Source organism: Oncorhynchus mykiss, chromosome 20 (genome assembly GCF_057628025.1).
Source record: "Oncorhynchus mykiss isolate SJ-2025 chromosome 20, ASM5762802v1, whole genome shotgun sequence".
Lineage (NCBI taxonomy): Eukaryota > Metazoa > Chordata > Actinopteri > Salmoniformes > Salmonidae > Oncorhynchus > Oncorhynchus mykiss.
This window is the reverse complement of record NC_143041.1, coordinates 39,044,689-39,066,872: the sequence shown is the minus strand read 5'-3', so window position 1 is coordinate 39,066,872 and position 22,184 is coordinate 39,044,689. Positions and strand designations below refer to the sequence as shown.

The 22,184-nt window shown below is 40.8% G+C and overlaps 1 protein-coding gene and 1 long non-coding RNA gene across 5 annotated transcripts; one reads left to right on the top strand and one right to left on the bottom strand.

Moving 5' to 3' along the window:
- Positions 1 to 9,812: 9,812 nt before the first annotated feature.
- LOC110499597 (uncharacterized) lies at positions 9,813 to 10,682 on the bottom strand. Its single transcript, XR_002469988.3, has 2 exons — positions 10,554 to 10,682; positions 9,813 to 10,319 (listed from the first exon to the last, which is right to left on the bottom strand). It is a non-coding gene; the product is annotated as an uncharacterized LOC110499597 (long non-coding RNA).
- A 1,344-nt stretch (positions 10,683 to 12,026) lies between these two features.
- LOC110499538 (uncharacterized) lies at positions 12,027 to 19,430 on the top strand. 4 transcript variants are annotated; one of them, XM_090213054.1, is made up of 10 exons: positions 12,027 to 12,132; positions 12,772 to 12,826; positions 13,454 to 13,521; positions 13,645 to 13,736; positions 14,636 to 14,754; positions 15,878 to 15,959; positions 16,225 to 16,336; positions 16,453 to 16,584; positions 16,710 to 16,796; positions 16,892 to 19,430. In XM_090213054.1, the coding sequence occupies exons 3-10, from the start codon at positions 13,479 to 13,481 to the stop codon at positions 18,040 to 18,042; spliced, it is 1,818 nt and encodes a 605-aa protein (XP_090069180.1). In that variant the 5' UTR covers positions 12,027 to 12,132; positions 12,772 to 12,826; positions 13,454 to 13,478; the 3' UTR covers positions 18,043 to 19,430. The 4 variants fall into 4 exon arrangements, with proteins under 4 accessions (XP_090069180.1, XP_090069182.1, XP_090069181.1 ...); XM_090213056.1 differs by having other exon boundaries at positions 12,034 to 12,132; positions 16,456 to 16,584; XM_090213055.1 differs by having other exon boundaries at positions 12,034 to 12,132; positions 15,878 to 15,962; positions 16,456 to 16,584.
- The last annotated feature ends 2,754 nt before the right edge of the window (positions 19,431 to 22,184 follow it).

Sequence of the window (22,184 nt, the reverse complement as noted above, 5' to 3'; positions counted from 1 at the left end):
TGTAAGCTTTCTCAGTGTCAAAATACACAACACTCATCACATATTTTATTGTCAGGGCCTTGGCTGTCTCTGTACTTACTGTCACCAGGGCATTCATGGCAGACCTTCTCCTGAACCCACTCTGTGCTATGCTCATTAAATCCCTAACTTCCAAGAAATACATCATCCTACTCACGAACATCTATTCCATCAACTTTCATGTTGGATGTCAGTGCGATAGGCCTATAACTGCCAGGCCCTAGCAGGATCTTTCCCTGGTTTTACAAACGGCAACACCACCGCACATTTCCACCCAGCAGGTATCACCCCAGTCCTCCACACCTTATTATACAACCCTAACACTGCTTCCAACACACTGTTCGGTGCGTGCCTAAACATCACATAACACACCCTATCTTCTCCAGGAGCAGTCCGCCCACACCCCTCCAACACCCTTATAAGATGGGGGAACTGCCATCTTCCAGTTCTGTAGTATTAGCCGTCTAGCTAAAAGAGTTGTATAAGCAACAGTGTCCAACTAAATTCTTGACAGGGAGGTATCTATGGGCAGTACGCCAAAAAGGGCTGTAAGGGGAGACAGATCTATAAGTGTCATATATCAGAGAAACATTTAAATATTAATTCCCACAAACCTGACAGTTTGTGACAGTCCCAAAACATATGATACAGTGTGGCTGGTTCTGTTTTACATCTGACACAGGTAGGATCAAAATCAGAGAATATTCTAAGTTTGGCCCCGGACCAGTGGATACGGTGAACCACCTTGAATTGAATGAGGCTGTGTCTAGTGCTAAAAGAGGACGAATGCACCCTGTGCAGCACAGATTCCCAGGTGTCTTCCCCAAGTTCCTACCCTTAATCCTTTTCCCATCGAGTCTTTAAAGATACCAAAGACGGGTTCTGTAAGTCCTTAATGATAGCATATTCATCTGAAATTGCGCTCCTAGGAAGCTTGTCCAGCTCAAATATGCTCTCTATAGCTGTATTCGCAGGCCTATGTGGAAATTCAGGTGTGTTAGCTCTGACAAAGTGGGATTGGGGGAGGTTGAACTTTTCCTGTAGCTGAGCAAACGAGGCAAATGTATCAACAAAGAATAATTGGGCTCGTGAGGAGCGGCCTAGTGAGTGCCAGATGCCAAAAGCCCCATCATTTAAAGATGGAGGAAATAAAATGTTCTGATTGATTGGGCCTGATAGAGAAAAGCCTTGGAGGCTAAAGGATAAACGGAACTGATTCCACATTTTAAGAGACTGCTTTACAATTGGGTTGACACACCTTTTGCCTAGGGACACTGGGAGAGACGAGCACAACACAGAAAGTGCAGCAGGTTTACACGATTCAGACTCCATCTGGACCCTGAGTGGTCTAGGGCCAGTAGGATCAGTCTGCAGCCAGTACAAAAGGGCTCTGAAATTTCCAGCCCAATAGTATGTCTGAAAATTTGGTAGAACTAATGCCTTAGGCTTCTGTAAATGTTTTCTACCAAGTCATGCCATCCCAAATAAAATACATGAATGTTTGATCCAGTGAATTTAAAAAAGATTTTGAAATAAAAATGGACAAACATTGAAATAAATAAACATTTGGGCAACACATTCATTTTAATGACATTAATCCTTCCAATAGGAGAAAGAGAAATTCCAAAAACTGTCTGCTAGAGCAACAATGTTTTCCTGAAACAAATTTGAATATTTCCTTGTAACTCCCAAGTAGGTGAATTGATCCCGGACAATCCTAAACTGAAAACTTGTAAAATAACGCTTTAAAGCAGCCTTATTTACAGGAAAAAGCTCACTCTTGCCTAGATTCAACTTGTACCCGGAGACTGATCCAAACTATTTAAGAACAGATAAGGCACGTGGCAATGAAGTATCAGAGTTAGAGATAAACAGAATGAGGTCGTCAGCATATAGCGAGACTTTCTGCTCTAAGCCCGTCCTGATTATACCTTGAATGGCATCATTAGAGCGTAGTGCGATGGCGAGGGACTAGATTGCCAAAGCAAACAACAAGGGGGACAGTGGACAACCCTGTCTGGATCTGTAGTGCAAGGGAAAATAGTCAGAGGACAAGTTATTAGTCCGTACCGAAGCCATGCGAGAAAAATAAAGAATCTTTATCCACGCATTGAATTTGGGGCCAAAACCAAATCTATAAAGGGCCACTGTTAGGTAGTCCCACTCAACGAGGTCAAAAGCGTTTTCCGCATCAAAACTAAATGCATGCTATTCAACCGATCACTGCCCGCAACTGCTTGCCTCTCCAGCATCACTACTCTGGACGGCTCTGACTTAGAATATATGGACCACTAAAAATACCTAGCTGTCTGGTAAGATTGTAAACTCTCCTTCCAGACTCACATTAAGCATCTCCAATCCAAAATTAAATCTATAATTGGCTTCCTATATCGCAACAAAGCATCCTTCACTCACGCTGCCAAACATACCCTCGTAAAAGTGACCATCCTACCGATCCTCGACTTCAGTGATGTCAACTATAAAATAGCCTCCAACACTCTACTCAACAAACTGGATGCAGTCTATCACAGTGCCATCTGTTTTGTCACCAAAGCCCCATACACTACCCACCATTGCGACCAGTACGCTCTCGTTTCACACTCGTCTGATGAAGGAGTGGACCAGAGTGCAGCGTGATACGTGTTCATGATATTTATTTAAATCTGAACACTAGAACAAAAATAACAAAGCAAGAAACTAACAGTTCTGTAAGGTAACTAACACTATACAGAAAACAACTGCCACACAAAGAAATAGAAAACATAGAAATAAAGAAACTAGAATGCCCACCCTAGTCACACCCTGGCCTAACCAAAATAGAGAATAAAAGCCTCTCTATGGCCAGGGCGTGACAGTAAGGTGTGGACTCCGGCCGCAAAACCTGACTCTAAAGGGGAGGGTCCGGGTGGGCTTTCTTTACGGCGGCGGCTCTGGTGCGGGACGTAGACCCCCCTCCGCCTCTGGCTCCCCCCACTTTGGTGGTGCCTCTGGTGCAGGGACCCTCGCCGCCGTCCCCGCACTGGGGACCCTCGTAGCGGGCCCCGGACTGGACTGGGGACCCTCAGTATATAATTGTAAATGAATCTCCTTTGTGCATAACTATAGATAAATCTGACAGGAGAGTTTGAGTGATGAAAGTTGGACAGAGGATCTCTAAATCTCTGAGCAAGAAATGCTTGGATGTACATTAAAAAATACTAATGTTAGGCAATTGTGCTGTTTTTTTTAACCTTTATTTAAGTAGGCAAGTCAGTTAAGAACAAATTCTTATATTCAATGACAGCCTAGGAACAGTGGGTTAACTGCCTTGTTCAGGGGCAGAGCTACAAAGATTACCTTGTCAGCTCAGGGATTCGATCTTGCAACCTTTCGGTTACAAGTCCATCACTCTAACCACTAGGCTACCTGCCGCCCCCTGTTATTATGTACCAGATGTCAAGACTACAAACCGTTATAAATGGCCCATATGCAAAATTGATTTTGCATTTCAATAGATATAGGCTACAGACTAAAATCTGTGTTTATGATTGTAATTACATTTTGCCATAGTTAAATAAAGGCAGGTAGCCTATAGCCCCTGATAGGCCTACATCTCACGCTTAGTTCAAATGAACAGAATAATTTATTCAACATGAATAGCGAGGCGATTTCGCAATAAGAAGTGCTTGTGTTTCCCAGGAGCCTGCTGGAATAGGGTACTGAGGATGTGGTCATAATTTCAATCACTGAATAAAATATTAATAATATGTACATGAACTGAATATGCTTGTCAACAACAGCCCATGTTTATTTTTTATAATTTGTTTTTACCTGTAGCCTAATCGGACTAATGTCACTGTCAATCTAATGCGTTCATAATAACACAAGGCTACAACAACAATAAACTGAAGTTATAGGCTATTTAATCAATTGGTTTTCCAGCTCCTATAGGCTACACAAGTGGCACAAATTGATTTGCAATGACTCCAGTGATATCGTTATTTCAACATATGTATTGTATCAAATAGTAGCCTACAGTGGCATAGACATTAAATAGGCTACTTGACGACCAACAGAGGCAAACGTATAATTCTCCACATTTAGCCTAATGTCAGCTTCATTGAGGACTTTTCCCCATAGAAAGAACCATGCTAGGTTCCATAACTTCCACTTCCATTTCAAATTTCCACTAGGGCAGCCCCTGAGACTCAAGAACTGAGCATGCATAAAGCACTTGGCAACCATTTTCTTTAAGCAGTCAACATTAGAATGTAGTTTAAACCACCTCCTAGCGGATTTGTGTAATGCGCTCTAGTGCGCCCAAAGTCTTTTCCCAGTGCTTTGTCTGCACTCTTTCTTGATGTGCATCAGTTGTAGCACATTAATGTGTTACGGAAAAAGGTTTGGAAAGCAGCAGGTCACAGTGAAATATATTGTCACAACCTGCTCTCTCTCCTCTATATATTTTGAAGAGAAATGGCGTCCACCATGGCATTTTTCTTTCAAATATATTTCACTGTGACCTGCTGCTGACTGTCAGGTAGTGAGGCTGGCTGTTGCTCAGTGATTGATTGGTGGGAGGGTGTGTGTGAGTGTGTGTTGAGAGCAGTACAGTTATAAGCTAAGTCACGGTGAATGTACACTAAATAGCAGTAAATTGCAGTGTGCCGCTTAGGCCGCCCATTGTGAGTCGCGTGTGGGTATGCTGGCAGCATATGGCAGCATGTTCGATTGTGCATCAAGAATTCAGCATAGCAAGTTTGTATGAAGTTCTGGTTATTAAACGGGTACATAGTTCAATAGGAATATCCTCTAAAACGCTCTGGTGACAAACAAACTTTGCTGCCCTGTTTCCAACTGTCCACATGCCTGGGAGAAAGTAAAGTAAATAAACTCAGCAAAAAAATAAACATCCTCTCACTGTCAACTGCGTTTATTTTCAGCAAACTTAATTCACATTCTTTTCAAACCCGTACCCAAAGGGGTGGTCAAAATCAAAAGTAACAGTCAGTATCTGGTGTGACCACCAGCTGCATTAAGTACTGCAGTGCATCTCCTCCTCATGGACTGCACCAGATGTGCCAGTTCTTGCTGTGAGAGGTTACCCCACTCTTCCACCAAGGCACCTGCAAGTTCCCAGACATTTCTGGGGGGGAATGGCCCTAGCCCTCACCCTCCGATCCAACAGGTCCCAGACGTGCTCAATGGGATTGAGATCCGGGCTCTTAGCTGGCCATGGCAGAACACTGACATTCCCATCTTGCAGGAAATCACGCACAGAACGAGCAGTATTGTTGGTGGCATTGTCATGCTGGAGGGTCATGTCAGGATGAGCCTGCAGAAAGGGTACCACATTAGGGAGGAGGATGTCTTCCCTGTAACGCACAGCTTTGAGATTGCCTGCAATGACAACAAGCTCAGGCCGATTATGCTGTGACACACCGCCCCAGACCATGACGGACACTCCACCTCCAAATCGATCCCGCTCCAGAGTAAATGCCTCGGTGTAACGATCAATGCTTTGACGATAAACGTGAATCCGACCATCACCCCTGGTGAGACAAAACCGCAACTCGTCAGCGAAGAGCACTTTTTGCTAGTCCTGTCTGGTCCAGCGGCGGTGGGTTTGTGCCTATTGGCGACGTTGTTCTGGTGATGTCTGGTGAGGACCCGCCTTACAACAGGTCTACAAGCCCTAAATACAGCCTCTCTCAGCCTATTGCGTACAGTCTGAGCACTGATGGAGGGATTGTGCATTCCTGGTGTAACTCGGGCAGTTGTTGTTGCCATCCTGTACCTATCCTGCAGGTGTGACATTCAGGTGTACCGATCCTGTGCAGGTGTTGTTACACATGGTCTGCCACTGCGAGGACGATCAGCTGTCCGTCCTCTCTCCCTGTAGCGCTGTCTTAGGTGTCTCACAGTACGGACATGTAATTTATTGCCCTGGCCACATCTGAAGTCCTAATGCTTCCTTGCAGCATGCTTAAGCACGTTCGCGCAGATGAGCAGGGACCCTGGGCATCGTTCTTTTGGTGTTTTTCAGAGTCCGTAGAAAGGCCTCATTAGTGTCCTAAGTTTTCATAACTGTGACCTTAATTGCCTGCCATCTGTAAGCTGTGTGTCTTAACGACCGTTCCACAGCTGCATGTTCATTAATTGTTTATGGTTCATTGAACAAGCATGGGAAACATTGTTTAAACCCTTTACAATGAAGATCTGTGAAGTTATTTTGATTTTTACGAATTATCTTTGAAAGACAGGATCCAGAAAAAGGTTTCTTTTTTTTTGCTGAGTTTACATTTCGAAAATGTAAAAAAACGATGTACTGAGCTGCCAACTAGCTAGCCAACTTCACATACTGTACAGATAGCTAAGTGAATGAAAAATCACCATCTGCTTAACTTCATATTAGCTAGCTATCTTGATGTTTTTTATCACTGTAAAAAAACAAACTCTAAATGCATTTGTAGGTAGCTAGCTAACAGCCATGGAGTAGGGTGAAAGGACAGCAGCCCCAACTGTCAGTAAGAGAGTAAGCTATTCTGGATAGGGCAGGTACTTTTGTGTAGTTCCTGTCCCTAGAAGTGAGGATGGAGATAATAGTAACATAATATCCCGTGCGGTGTACTTTGACTATAATGAAGTATGTTTCCTGTGATGTTTTCTGTGCTCCGATAAAGAGAGCTATTAAAGCATGTCTACATATGAAGAGGTCCCAATGAAGAGCAGTGGTTCTCAGTCCTGGTCCTGGGAACTCAAAGGGGTGCACATTTTGTTTTTTTCCTTAGCGCTGCAGAGCTGTTTCAAATGATCAACTCATCGTCAAGCTTCAAGTGGTATCTATGTATTCATTTGTGATGCTATCCTTGTTATGATCCTGTTATTGTCACATGCTAGACATGCACATGTGTGCCCATGCATCTATCAATCCAATGTTATCATGATTTGTTATCAGGGATATTATACTTTAGTAATCCACAATGACAGGGTGATGTAAAAGTCTAATTGCATTGTCTTCCATATTCCTACAGATACCTTGTAACTGGAAATTCCTTCATAACGATTGCTTACGGTTAACTTGTAGGGCACTGCAAGGTTGGGTGACAAGGGCCATCTGGGACTGCCTCCTGGAGGAATTCAGGTGTGTGAAGGCTACCTGTGTCCTGCATAACTTCATGAGGATGGACACGAGGAGCAGGAGGGGATGTGCAGCTCACTGCTGTGTGCCAGAGGAGTAGTCTGCTGCTCTGCAGGATGTTTCAAGGATGGGGTCCAACAACGCAGCAAGACAGGAAATCCGTGTGCGGGAGATCTTCACCACCTACTTCTTCGAAGAGGGTGCTGTTCCCTGGCAACACCATAGACTACACTATGCACAACCAAAGGCTCTTTAAAGAGCCATTCACATTGCAATAAGAGTATTCTTCCATTAACTTAGCTATGTCAACTGCAGTTATTAAATTCCCAATTTCTCTCCCTTTGATTTCTACTTCTCAGATGAGGGGGCTGTTTAGGTAAAAAAAAAAAAAAACAGGCTATTTTAAATCACCCATATTGAAAAAATGTAGAACAATTACACACCCTATAACCCACACACTCATATAACAATCTGATTGATGGATTGTGTTGTGCAGTAAGCAGGCTCAGGTGTATAACTGTGGCTCCTTCCACCTTCAAAGAATAGGCAAGAGGGCCAACCATGGAGAATAGCAAGACACCTCACTATTTCTATAACTATGCTATATTGTTTGTCCTCGTGTGTTCGTTCATGTTTTTCAGCATAAAGTACTCTGCAGCTACTTAGTATGGTGTGAACATCAGGTGAGGCCACACATACAGATTCCTGTTGAACACTGTCTCTTTAACTACCTTATTTTCTCAATAAGTCTCTCCTTCACTTCATCCCCCTCTCCTCTTCTCCCTAAATCCTCTAGGTTATATCAGCTGTGTCTGTGAACCCTTCCCGCTTTTGAACTGGTTACATAGAGGCCAAAATATGATCAGAGGTGAGAGGTGGGCTGGTCAGGTCAACCGGAAGTATTATAAAGAGATGCTTTACATTGAAATACAGATAGAGATGCAGTAGTCCCAGAGTTTATGATCCAAGGTCAGTTTTGCATTTCACCTCCTTATGATGACTAACAATGTTAGAATAAAAAATAAAAGGATTAAACATGCTATCTGTCTCTCATCTGCAGATATGTTTTGATGTGCCAACCCCCAGTGCCATCATCGCCACCTCACCCGCTTCTAAGATAACCTTCGGGCCAACTAGACCTCTGTAATTGTGATGAACTGAGAGAATATTTGGGTTGCACTAGGATTCATTAATCATATGCTGCCTTCCCTGCTCCTATGTTCTTACCTCTTTCCCCTTCTGTATTTTACACCTCTCTCGCCAGCCTCCTCTTTCTTCCTCTGTTTTTATAATGCACAATAGATTTTAACTTCCTGACTGATGTCTTGAGATGTTGCTTCAATATAGCCACATCATTTCCCTGCCTCAATATGCCATCTATTTTGTGAAGTGCACCAATCCCTCCTGCAGCAAAGGACCCCCACAACATGATGCTGCCTCCCCCGTGCGTCACGGTTGGGATGGTGTTCTTCGGCTTGCAAGCCTCCCCCTTTTTCCTCCAAACAGAACAATGGTCATTATGGCCAAACAGTTCTATTTTTGTTGCATCAGACCAGAGGACATTTCTCCAAAAAGTATGATATTTGTCCTCATGTGCAGTTGCAAACCGTAGTCTGGCTTTTTATTGCGGTTTTGGAGCAGTGGCTTCTTCCTTGCGGAGCGGCCTTTCAGGTTATGTCGATATAGGACTTGTTTTACTGTGGATATAGATAATTTGTATCTATTTCCTCCAGCATCTTCACAAGGTCTTTTGATGTTGTTCTGGGAATGATTTGCACTTCTCGCACCAAAGTACCTTCATCTCTAGGAGACAGAACGCGTCTCCTTCCTGAGCAGTATGACGGCTGTGTGGTCCCATGATGTTTATACTTGCGTACTATTGTTTGCACTGATGAACGTGGTATCTTCAGGCATTTGGAAATTGCTCCCAAGGATGAACCAGACTTGTGGAGGTCTACAATTTTTTTTCCTGAGGTCTTGGCTGATTTATTTTGATTTTCCCATGATGTCAAGCAAAGAGGCAGTGAGTTTGAAGGTAGGCCTTGAAATACATCCACAGGTACACCTCCAATTGACTCAAATTATGTCAATTAACCTATCAGAAGCTTCTAAAGCCATGACATCATTTTCTGAAATTATCCAAGCTGTTTAAAGGCACAGTCAACTTAGTGTATGTAAACATCTGACCCACTGGAATTCTGATACAGTGAATTATAAGTGAAATAATCTGTCTGTAAACAATTGTTGGAAAAGTTACTTGTGTCATACACAAAGTAGATGTCCTAACCGACTTGCCAAAACTAGTTTGTTGACAAGAAATTTGTGGAGTGGTTGAAAAACGAGTTTCAATGACTCCAACCTAAGTGTACGTAAACTTCCGACTTCAACTGTACATGATGCATAGGAAGTGTAGTGTACTGGTTTTTAAAATTCTATTTTTTTAATTCTATATATTAAATTCTCTATATATGAATTACAAATCAGCCTTTAACTAGTTAAATCCTGTTTGTAGTCTATTAGTTACAGTGTGTAACCATTGATCTCCCAGGACCAAGATTGGTAAACACTGTTGAAGTGTACAATTGTAATACATACATGCAGACACAGCATCGTACAAAGACTGGAATGTGATACTCTTGGTATTGGATATGACAAAAATAATCTCAGACATTCATACCTGAACTACACCTTTATTTGACAAGGTAGAGTACATGATATGTACAGGCTACAATGTGGGGATCTCAAGCATGGTAATAACTACATGTATATACGACTTGCATCCTTGACACAAAAGTGATATTATATTCTACTCAATCCGCAGGCTTCATTAATGTCATTCAGACTGTTTTGAAGTTGATACAACTGGCTATGATTGCTGAGGTTCAAAGCTAGGTTCTGAACTAATATGTATACCAAACGTTTGGGTCCATACACAGATCGGCTACATAGCTAGCTATACATCCATAGGCACACGGGTATTTTTATTCTCCACTGCACAATAAGAAAGAACATAGCTAGCTAGCCACGTTATTTAACCTATCTGCATTGCATGGCAAATATCAGCAAGACAAGCTTACATAATTGTACATTCAATTTGCAGTAAATGCTTTAGCTAGCTAGATTCTTTAAAGCCACTGTTTCACAAGACGACAGCCTAGTTTGCTGGTTGTTTCAGGAGTCCCTAAAACATTAAACAATCAGAATTACAATGTCATACTCATGTCACAACACCCATAAAGCTAGCCAGCTAGCTGGCTAATGTTAGCTAGTCAGCTAGCTGGCAACATCGCGATTTTCGTAAATTAACTTTATGATAAAGAAATATATGCATAATCGTTTGTCTCTACATTAACTAACATATTCCTGTCAACTGTACATTTCTTGAGTGATTCGTTATGACGTTATAATCACTTACATGTGCTTCCATCCTAGCTTTCTTGTCAGCCATCTTTGCTGAAGAAAGTCTCCAACCTCGGGTCGCATAGCGTCATATTCGTCATAGGAACCACTCGATATGATTGGTCATCCCCCAGCCGTCGCCACTGGTGATTTGCATAAAGTTGGGTAAGTTTATATTTTTCACCGCGTCCTATACCACCTTCGCACCGCCCCTCAAACTGTCCTTCCATTGAAATGAATGTGAAGCGGTGGTTCACCGCGCGGCATCCTGTCTGTGTGTCATTTTCAATTTCAATTTTTTTCCACACAGATATTATATATGGAATAATCGGGATATATTGTATAAAAATACCTCTCTGTTTTTAGAATATTGTTTCCGAAATAATATCCTATTGGTGAGCCAACTGGTAAATGCAGAGGGTCTTTTACTCAGTTTTAAAGAATTCTTATCACTTTACAAGGTCCCTGTAACACCTAAAGATTTTGCAATTGTTTTAGATGCCATTCCCTCAGGTGTTGCTATGTTATTCAGGAACCTGTCAAGACCTGACCCTCAGAGCCTACCTTCTGTTGACCCTGTTGACTCATCAGTAGGAAAGACCTGACCCTCAGAGCCTACCTTCTATTGACCCTGTTGACTCAGCAGTAGGAAAGACCTGACCCTCAGAGCCTACCTTCTGTTGACCCTGTTGACTCATCAGTAGGAAAGATTTGTTTCTCTTTTGGTCCATTCAACAACAGAGCGATACGAACCTTGTTTCAGCAGGATGTTGTATCTTATGTCATGCCTTATTGGAATGGATTTATTGATAATATCTGTTGGAAAAAAGTTTCCTTTAAAATTATTCATAAATATTATCCTGCCAACCACTATGTGAAGAAGTTTAAGGAAAACATAAACTCCAATTGCTCCTTTTGTAATGACCACCCAGAAACAGTTGTGCATCTTTTTTGGCATTGTATGCATGTAAGAAAACTGTGGCAAGACATCAGTAGGTTTATAATTGAACACATTTATGAAGATTTTACACTATTGTGGAGAGATGTACTGTTTGGATTCTTTACATACAATAGAAATAAGCGGAATCATTTTTATGTAATTAATTTCATTATTCTTTTGACCAAATTTCATATACACCAATGTAAATTTACAAACAGAAAACCACATTTTCGTACCCTACAAAAATAAATTGAACTGTATTTTAAGACAGTTAAATGCTCTACTAACAAAAAAGCTGTTAGAATTGTAAGTATATGCATTTCCCTTAAGGTCCTTGTGTAATTGTAATGTGATATTGTACCCCCTAGCTCGATTGTCTATTGTTTGTAATCTATGTATGCTTGTGTTCCCTCATGTGCTTTATGTATTGATTTGAAATTAATTTAAAAATATATTTAAAAAAAAAAAAAAAGTGTCATTTTCATCCGCGAGGTCGTTTTCAAATAGGCCAATTACCAGGAAAACTACAAACGAGGCAACACTTTCACCAACCAATGACAGATTACACGTCATCTACTTCCCAGCAAGCCTTGTCCTAAAAAAATACACGCGCGGAAAGTCAAGATTTTGGAAAGGATTTGTCCAGCTCCTGACTGTAAGTAGCGAAAAATGTGTATATATATCGTTATTTTTTTTAACCACACAGTTAGTTTAGTCAACAGATTACGCACTTTATACAATTAGTAGCAAAATGACAGTACCTACTGTTTGAAATGATCTTAATTCAGACGAAATGTTCTAGCTAGCTAAAGTTAGCACTCCTTACTCAATGGCAAATAGTCATGGTCACAGTTTGCAGGGAAATTAAAGCGTGTACGATTTGCATTCACAAGTTAGCTACTTTGCTAGATGTCTTCGGACCCAATGTTTTGTGAATTTGCTTCTAGTAGTATGCATACACTTTTGTAGTTCTAGTTAGCTGCCTAGCTAAACTAGATGGTTACGAGTTTGCAAGTGGGTGTAGTTACCGTCCGTTAAACGGTACCGGAGCATCGGCTCTCGGACCAACAGGCCCCGAGACAGCTTCTACACCCAAGCCAGACTTAAATAGTCAGTTAAAGATGCGCTATGCAGAAATCTCTCCGCCATTTCCTGGTTGCTAGAATTCTAACGTTATTTGTTCGCCTATTTTTAGTTTGTGACAAAACAAGCAACTGGTTATATAGTGTAGACAATGTGCCATCTAAACAGCTGTGCAATACATTTTACATAACCAAAAATATTTTATTTTCAGCTGTCTTAAGTTGGTGTACAAAACCGAAAGTAAAAGGAGAAAAAATAACTTAAAGGTAAGCATATAAATAATGCACATAGAACAGATCTACTGCTTCTTAGATTTTAAATGAGAATGGCAGATCTATACCACCTCGATGTGAATTTGGTCATGTCCCCCAAAAAGTTACACATTGCAGCTTATTAATGGTACCCATACACTACCACACAACCCCCACACATTCACTTAAGCTTCATATACACATGCAGACCGATACAACACAAACACATTCATGCACGCACACACTTTTACGCATCATTTGCTGCTGGTGCTCTGTTCTTTATTTTACTCTTATTATTTTCAATCCTGCTGCCTAGTCACTTTACCCTGCCATCATGTAAATATCTACCTCTTACTTCTGCACTTTGATATGGTACTGGTTGGTGCTCCATTGTTGTATTTTATTTTATTCCACTTGTGTTACTATTTTATTTTTAAACTTTGCATTATTGAGAAGGGCTCATAAGCAAACATTTCACTGTAAATTCTACACCTGTTGTATTTGGCGCATGTGACAAATACACAAATGGATTTCTAACTTTTTGTAACATGTCATCAAATATGCTTCCCCATTGCACTAGCAAACTGCCTGCACTTTGATTCCTCAAATTGAACTTGGTTACTTCTTTCTCCAATTTTGTAGGGAAATCCTTCAGTAAGAGACTAAAATGACCACAAACAGTACACCTAAATCTGCTTCTATTCTGAAAGGTAAATGTGTAAACTAACATCATGGTTTGGATAGCTTGCCTAACTAGCTACAGCTTTTTCTTGTATTTTCTCATTTGTCTTTGAATAAAGGATGGGGGGGGTGGTGTTTGATCATTTCTCTAGATGTTGTTGCCTACGTTGACGTGTGGTCATCAAGTAAAACAGAGAATTACTCGAAACCGTTCATCCAGCAGCTGCAGGATATGGGAGGTGTGGTGAGTTACCCTTTTGTACATGGATAACTAACCCTTTCATAGATGCTAACTACATTAGCGCCTATTAACTATAGTGTATTCTGGTTGGGGGAGTTCTGTTAAGATCCCAGACTCTTATTCTGAATGTTAAAACGCATTGCTTACGGTACGTTTTTATATCTTTCATATTGGCGAGGAGGAGAGGGTAAAAGGTTAAATTACATCTTATAGGGTTAGTGTTCCCACATGGCCATATATTTCCATGTTACAGCTCATGTTTAGACATAGGTGGCCAGCTGTGCTAATTAGCTATCTAGCACACCTGTATGTAAGCGTAACTAGAGAGCACGTTTGTCAACTGAAGGGGACACAGCTTGTGGATCTGTGCCAAACTGCTACAGTAAGTGTATCTTTTTTATTTGGAAGATTCATTCTCGCTCTTATGAAAGATAAGGGGCATATGTTTAGGGGGGGAAAAAACGTTTGAAAGTGATTATTGATGTGTCTAAACGTTAAAACACTGTTGGAATTGTAGTTCACATGGAGCCAACTGTGGGTGAATGTAACTGCTGAAAACCCTATGTACGGAGAAGGGTTTTCGAGAGCTATTGGCTAACTACACAGATGTTTGTTTTTAATGACACCCTGTGGGGTTCTTAAAACTACCATTATTAAAGGAAAAAATCCACTCAAATCCGCTGTCTTTTGGTATTATGCAAAATGCATCATACTGTGACAGCTTTTTATTTTATTTTTTAAGTTCTATATCTTGAAAATGTGACTGCTGACATGCAAACCATTTTGGGGACTGTATTAAAACACACCAACATTGTTTTTGAGTGGTATTTTCCTTTAAGCAGTTTGGAAGGTTATTACTATGTACACATTTCACATTGTGATATTTACCTGTATCATTCCAGGTATCTAAAACCTTCAATAAACAAGTCACACATATAGTCTTTAAAAATGGCCATCAAGCAACCTGGAATAAAGCCAAGAAGACTGGTGTGAGACTTGTGTCTGTCCTCTGGGTGGCCAGGTAAGCCTCAAGCTTCATTTCCATTTTCCTAATTTAGCAGACGCTCTTATTCAGAGCGACTCGCAGTAGTGAGTGCATACATTTATATACTGGTCCCCAGTGGGAATTGAACCCACTACCCTGGTGTTGCAAGTGCCATGCTTTACCAACTGAGCTACACAAGACTACAGTGTAAATGCTTTTCGGCCTTAAAGTGCAACATCATAGCAATGACAACGATGAGTCGTCAATATCTATTGGTCTGCGTGATAAGTCGGTAACCATTTTGTTGTTTTTGCAATTCTTTCATCAACCACAAGGTGTCACTGACTGACAAATAAAATAGCTGTGAGCTCTTATTTATACTGAACAAAATATTAACGTGACCATTTCAATGATTTTACTGAATTACAGTTCATATAATGAAATCAATCAATTGAAATCAACTAATTAGGCCCTAATCTATGGATTTCACATGACTGTGCAGAGGCCCAACCATTACTGGGCCTGGGAGGGCAGGGGCCCACCCACTTGGTAGTCAGGCCCAGCCAATCAGTTTTTCCACACACGGGCTTTATTGATGACATAAATATTCATCAGCTGTCTGGGTGGTTGGTCTCAGATGTTCCCACAGGAACAAATTTGTGCATAACATTTTAGCGAAATAAGCTTTTTGTGCGTATGGAAAATTTCAGGGATATTTTAAGCTCATGAAACATGGGACCAACGCTTTACATGTTGTGTTTATATTTTAGTCATTTAGCACACGCTTATCCAGAGCGACTTACATTAGCAAATCAAATTTGATCTTTCACGTGCAGAATACAGCAGGTGTAGACCTTAAACAATGCACTTTTAAGATTTTTTTAACCAAATATAAAGACATTTAAAGTCACTCAATAAAATAACAATATTGAGGCTATATACAGGTGGTACCGAGTCAATGTGCGGGTGTACAGGTTAGTCGAGGTAATTTGTACATGTAGGTAGGGGTACAGTGACTATAGACAAATAAGGGAGTAGCAACAGTGAAAACAAAAATGTGTGTTAAGTGCCAGTCAGCTCAGGGCCCAACGCTCTTAACCGTAGGCTACCTTCTGCCCCTGTTACCCTGTCACTCATATTGTTTGTTTTATTAATGCAGATGTAAAGATGATGGTGTACATGTTGATGAGGAGCTGTATCCGGCATTAAATGATGACGTTAATTCAGCACTCAAGAAAAAGGTGGTAGGCAAATTTAATTCTCAGTTAGGTTTAAGGATTCACAGTGCATAACTTCTCTTGGGTTTCACTATCAGGAAGACATTATATACCAGTGGGCAATAGTTAATCACTGTCATTAACTACTTAGCTTTCTGCAATTCATCCATTGCTGCATATTTACCTAATTTCTTTAAATGATTAGGCATTGGGGATTATTTTTATTGAAAGGGTCTATTGAAGTGTTCTTAACCAAATGAGTTATCTTTTATGTTATTTTTTTATACAGCATCGTTGTATGCAGCCAAGAGACACCCCTGAGAGGACGCCTGAGAATGACAGGCGCATGAAGAAAAAACTGGACAAGATGATCGAAGACCTAGTACCAAAATCACCTTTTAGTAAGGAATCTCTCCTCACGTCATACATTATATTCAGAATATATTATTTATTTAATATAAATAAATATGCTTTTTTGTGTGGTTGTGGTTTCATATGTAAATATATTTCTGTGTAGTAGCAGATGTGTCCCCTTACATTATCGACGAAGAGAAAGGAATAGTTTACAGTCCTTCTATGAAACGGTGTGACTTCATGGCACAGAGGCTGAAGGAGATGAGAGAAGCTAGGGAAAATCTATCCCCCGCAGGTATGTTTTGTGACTGGCCAATGGTTTTATGTGTAGTATGTGTAGCATCTGCAAAACATGGGCTGGGGTGTTAAACGATTTGAGTTAAGAAATATTTGCTGACTCTAGTTAATGCATTTTCTCAGCTTCACAGGTGGGACAATCTAGGTTATCACCTGAGTTTAAGCCTTCTCTTGGGAATACACCATCCCACTCTTTCTTGAAAAACCTGGGTAAGTACATAAAATGCGTTGACGGTGTCCATTTTAACATGCTAGAAGTTTATCAGTATATTTTCTTCTCATAATGGCATATCTTTCTCCTGCAGAAGAAGAATTTGATCAGGATTTTAATGCATATTCTTGCTCAAATACAACTGATGGAGAGGAGCAACACAAAGCCACCTGTGAACCACAGCACAAGAAAGACTTTCAGAAACCTTGGAAGTCAACGTGCAGTGATTTGCCCAGACAAAATGCATTGGTTCAAAGTCTTTTGCCCATTTCACCGGCTAAAGAGAGTAAACAAGACGCAAATCCTAAGAGGACCTCAATTAAATGTAATGTCATCAAAAAGCACATCTCCTTAGAGTGTCCCTGTCTGGATGACTGCCCGGAGGGTAGCAAGAGTGTGCACTCAGTGTTTACGTTTAACAGTTTTGTATCCAGCAGAAGTAATATGGCAAAAGTCACACCACCTGTCAGGAAAAGCAGAACACCACAGTCCCTTCCGGAAAGTAAGCCAACTACTAATCTGGAGATTTCTAGTCGCCGTTCTTCAAAAATTTTACCCAAAAAACCCAGTGTGCCTCATCGAACGTCCCTAAAGATTACCACACCGAAATCAAAAGTAAGCGAATGTAGAAAATCCTCGCTTCCTGCTTTAGAAAGATCTTGCACTGTCTCAAATGGCTTCCGTGCCTCCTCCTGTGCAGACGATGATGATGGGGTATTTGTGGATTTCTTCTCTCCAGCTAACAACCCTAGGAGACAACGAAGCTGCCTTTTACCCAGCTTGCCCTTAGAGTCCAAGGTTCAGATCCCCTTTGAACTGGAGCCTCAACCTAGCCCTGGGAAGAGGAAGAGGGGCAAGAGTGAAACCACAGGGTCTGAGTCGGCCAGTGCCAAAAAGAGAACACATGGGGTGCCCAGTGTAAGAGAAACCAGCAGTGTAAACAGCATGTTGGATCAACATGCGCATCCACACCAGGATACAAAGGGATGTCCATCCTCCGAGGACAATGATACAAAACAAACTCTGACTAGAAGAAGTAGGCATAGCGCATTGCCATTCTCTAGAGTGTCTAAAGACTTCACTGATGAACTGACTAGTGCCCCTGACCAGCAGAGCGCTTCAACAGATCCCACACACCTTTCAAAACCAAGTTTGGCAGCAGCAAACAAAGCACTAGATAAGCAAAAAAGTTTGTCCTTGTGTCGAGTTAAGAGAATCAAACTCAACACAAGGACAAACAAGTAAAAAGGAGCCGACATTTCAAAAGTATGTGAATTCTAAACCATATATATATTATATATTATATATATTTTATATATATATATATATATAGATATATATATATATATATATATATATATATATATATATATATAAATAAATAAAGTGTTGGGATGTTACCATGTCATCAATATAATCAATGCAATGGTATTCAAGACATTAGCATGTTTTACTAATCAATATACATGGAGAATACAAAACAGTAAGAACACCTGCTCTTTGCATGACAGACTGATGAGGTGAATCCAGGTGAAAGCTGAGGTCACCTGTTAAATCCACTTCAATCAGTTTAGATGAAGGGGAGGAGATTAGGCTTAAATCCTTTTTTCAAACGGAGACAATTGAGACATGGATTGTGTATGTGTGCCATTCAGCGGGTGAATTGGCAAGGCTAAATATTTAAGTGCCTTTGAACAGGGCATAGTAGGTGCCAGGCATACTGGTTTGTGCCAAAAACTGCAACACTGCTGGGTTTTATATCAATAATGGTCCACCACCCAAAGGACATCCAGCCAACTTGACACAACTGTGGGAAGCATTGGAGTCAACATGGGCCAGCATTTCTGGAACGCTTTATACACCTAGTTGAGTCCATGCCCCAATGAATTGAGGCTGTTCTGAGGGCAAGGGGGGGTGCGCAACACAATATTAGGAAGGTATTCTCAATGTTTTCTATACTTAAATGTAACTGATCAACATCAAACACTTTAGCCTCTCAGGTAATAATAGTATGCTGTAGATTTGGGACAGTGGTTGAGTTTCATTATCCACATGAATGTTTGCAATCTTTTCTCTGCCAGTGTCCCAAATGTGATACCATTTTATTACAGCAGCAGAATGGCATTAATTAACCATATCATACTACCTTGATCAGTATTTCAGTGATGCAAAGGCTGAAAAACATTGTATGGCCCATGTAAGTTTATCATTTTGTGAATTGAAGTTTTAATATAGCCTATTGAGGATTCCCCTAAAACGATGGAAAAACAATATTAAATGAATGTGTTTAATACTGATGGGGTGATACATTTTCTAATAAACAAATGTTAACCTTTCTTTCTAGAAGAACCTTACAGACAATGTTTGCCTGATACCGTCACACAAAACAAGTGAATAAGCATTCAGCAGTTGTATGCAGAGGAACTGCCTATGCTGCAGCAGCTGGTGACACGGACACCATTTTTGACCATTTAAATTTAAGCAAACGGAAAAGACAAGTCAATGTGTTGGGCAAGAGCATGAACAAAAATACAAAGTTAACCAAATTGATCATCTAAGTTGCTTCTGTGGTGGTGTTGGCTGTAATTGTTATAGCCCAGCATTGGTTTACCCAATAAATTACCTGAAGCTTCTATATCGTGTATGACTCTTATTTTTTTTTTTATAGCCAATCATTTTAAACTGTCATGGTTTTGATTTCCTTAGATATTTACTTAACCTGACAGTTTGTGACTTGAATACGACTTAGGCCCGACACCTAGAGTTGGTCTACTTGTTCTCTGTGATCTCTTGGTAAAGCCAACCTGTGGAGGAACAGTGGCATATTGTTTGCCTTTTGTGTTCCATTCCTTTTGAACACAGCTGCTCAGAAACTGCAGTGGGTGAATGAGTAGTCATGATGGTCTTTGAAGCTGCTGCCACAGGGGCTCTCTGTGTGATACCTACATGTTGGTAGGATAACATCCTCTCCTGTGAAAATGTACCTGACACTCTTCTGTGTTCGCTCAACCTGAACAAAACTTCAGCGCTTAACACTATGGAGAGATCTTGTTTGAATTCCCACGTGAACTGTATCGCAGAATACATTTTTTTTTCATCATTACATGAGCTAGTTCATCTACATTTTAGTTGACGTTTAATAGAGTGATTTGAATAGAATGTGTCATGTAACTTCCACCCCAAAATCTGATGGAGGAAATAAAAAAATCTGGGTACGTATCAGGAGAACTAGCCCCTTTATTTAAAACTGTGGAAGAGATTTCAACCTTCACAGAAGAGCCCGTGTAATAGGAGCGAGGGTTCTCCCCCAATGAATGTAAGCTTGTAAGAGGTGCTGCGCCACTTTCTGGAATGTAATTTTTTTTTTTTTATTAAAAAATGAAAGTTTTTCCTTTATTTTTTTTATCATAGAAGGCCATTTTGTTGTGCTATGTTGCAGGAACTGGCAGTTACAGGTGTTTAAAAAAGGCAAAAATCTCCAAAGGAGGGCCTTGTTCAAAAGTCCTGGGAGCACTCATAAGATATTATGGAGTGAACTGTTTGGATTTGGCTTCAATCCCCTCCACATCTTGACATAGGTAGTCTTACCATTCACCAAGAGTGGAATGAAGTCATGTACAAGTCATGACATAAACCACTTTTATCCTCTTTGTTCTTCTGACACTATCAGCATTATCAAACTTAGATAATCTATGATTTTGTAGAGTAGTTTACTGAGGCAAAATATATGTTTAATGAAATGTTTTGATGAAGCATGACATCTGATGTGATTTTTCTACCCTTAGCAGTAAAGGGAGTTGTCCTGTATGTGTATCATTGAGCATTTATTTGTATGATCCCCTAATGTAGAAGTTGATTTTTATCTTGAGTACTTGGCTTTATAAGATGCCATTGTGCATGTGCTCTTAAAGAACTTCAGGAAACATGATGCCGTAACCACTTTATTCGCTTCATGCAGCCTAACTTTGTGATTGTTGATGTTTTCTATGCACGGCTGTTGCACATGTTCAATCGGTAATCAGATCTTTGTACCCTTGTGTGCTTTTCAGTTAAAATTGGCCATTCCAGCCCCCCTGACCCCAGATAGATTAGAACGAGGGCCAATGGAAGTTGACTGTATGGATAGAGCCTGAGTCATTTCGGTTTTCATAGACCAGCCATCAACGGGACCTCGTCATACCCAAAATAATTTCCTTCATTTGTGAGAGGCGCATTGAAATGGAGCCTGGTGCAACAGTTCACACCAACTCTTTGTCTTAGGTTTATTTAGTGCAGACTCTTTGTTCAACGCCTGCCCTCTTGCACTGCTGCCAGAACATTGCATAAGTGAAGCCAAAAATCCCCTTTGAGGAACCTCCAAAAAACGTAGTTGTTGAAATTCCTCGTTTGTTTCTTGGCAAAGGAGTGAAAAATGAATAATAGCTCTTTAGGCTTTTTACCCTCTAACAGAAAATCCTCCTAGCCGGCTTGTTTGATGTCAGAAAAATGTTCCCAGATCAGTGTCAGCAATGGGCAGCCAGTCTCTTGCATTGCTACTGAAAACATGGTTGCCTCCCTGATGAACACCTTTCTTTGGTAATATCAACAGCAGCATTTATTTCCATCCCATATAATCAGCTTCCATCATAGTGATGATGATTGATGTCCATCTTAAAGTTCAGTGAGGAACTTATTTCAGCACTGCGCTAAGGACAATCCTTTGCGATGAAGGATAACCAAACCATGCCATGCTTTACTAAAGAAAGCTGAAACCTTTTTTTTTTAACCTTTTTTTATCAATGAATCCTTTCATGTCCATTTGTATAGGGGTTTTGGGTGTGTTTTCTTTTGATTATGGCAGATTTAAAAGGGTTCTGTTGTCACGGAGGATCTAGGTGTTGTAAAACCTTAAAATGAAAAACAAGAACATGTTCTAAAGCGTGGTTGGACAGGGTGAATTGTTTAATTATTGTCGATTGCTAACGCACTTTGTCACAACAGCCCTTAGATGAAATGTCAAGCAATCCTCAGCTCAGTCGATATACTGGGCTACCTTCTCAACAAAAGGCCTGTTAAACTTTTCTCAACTCTTGCTGTATGCTGACTGTTTCCAACCCCGGCATTACTAATATGCAACGAGCAACCTTTTTATCACACCTGGGCCACATTTATGTCACGGACGCCCTGTTATGCATGTAAAGCAGTCATGAATGGGGCTGTGTACTGGTGGGCTTTTTTGGATGCCCTCTGCTCAGGACGCTTTCACCCCAGACTTCCGGCTGGGGGACTGGAGAGCGGTTCCTGACGGGAAAGAGCCTGTTCGCCCTGTCACTAACTGTCGCTCAGGTGTTCAGTGCTGATTGCCCGTGAGGGGGCGGTGGTACTACGGTGTCTGTATATGAGATGGA

Excerpts from the sequence above, each read along its gene's own strand:
- LOC110499538 (XM_090213053.1), top strand. The coding sequence starts at position 13,479 with ATGACCACAAACAGTACACCTAAATCTGCTTCTATTCTGAAAG. Across the intron at positions 13,737-14,635 it reads TGCAGGATATGGGAGGTGTG|GTATCTAAAACCTTCAATAA; the intron begins GTGAGTTACCCT and ends GTATCATTCCAG. Across the intron at positions 16,337-16,452 it reads AGTACCAAAATCACCTTTTA|TAGCAGATGTGTCCCCTTAC; the intron begins GTAAGGAATCTC and ends ATTTCTGTGTAG.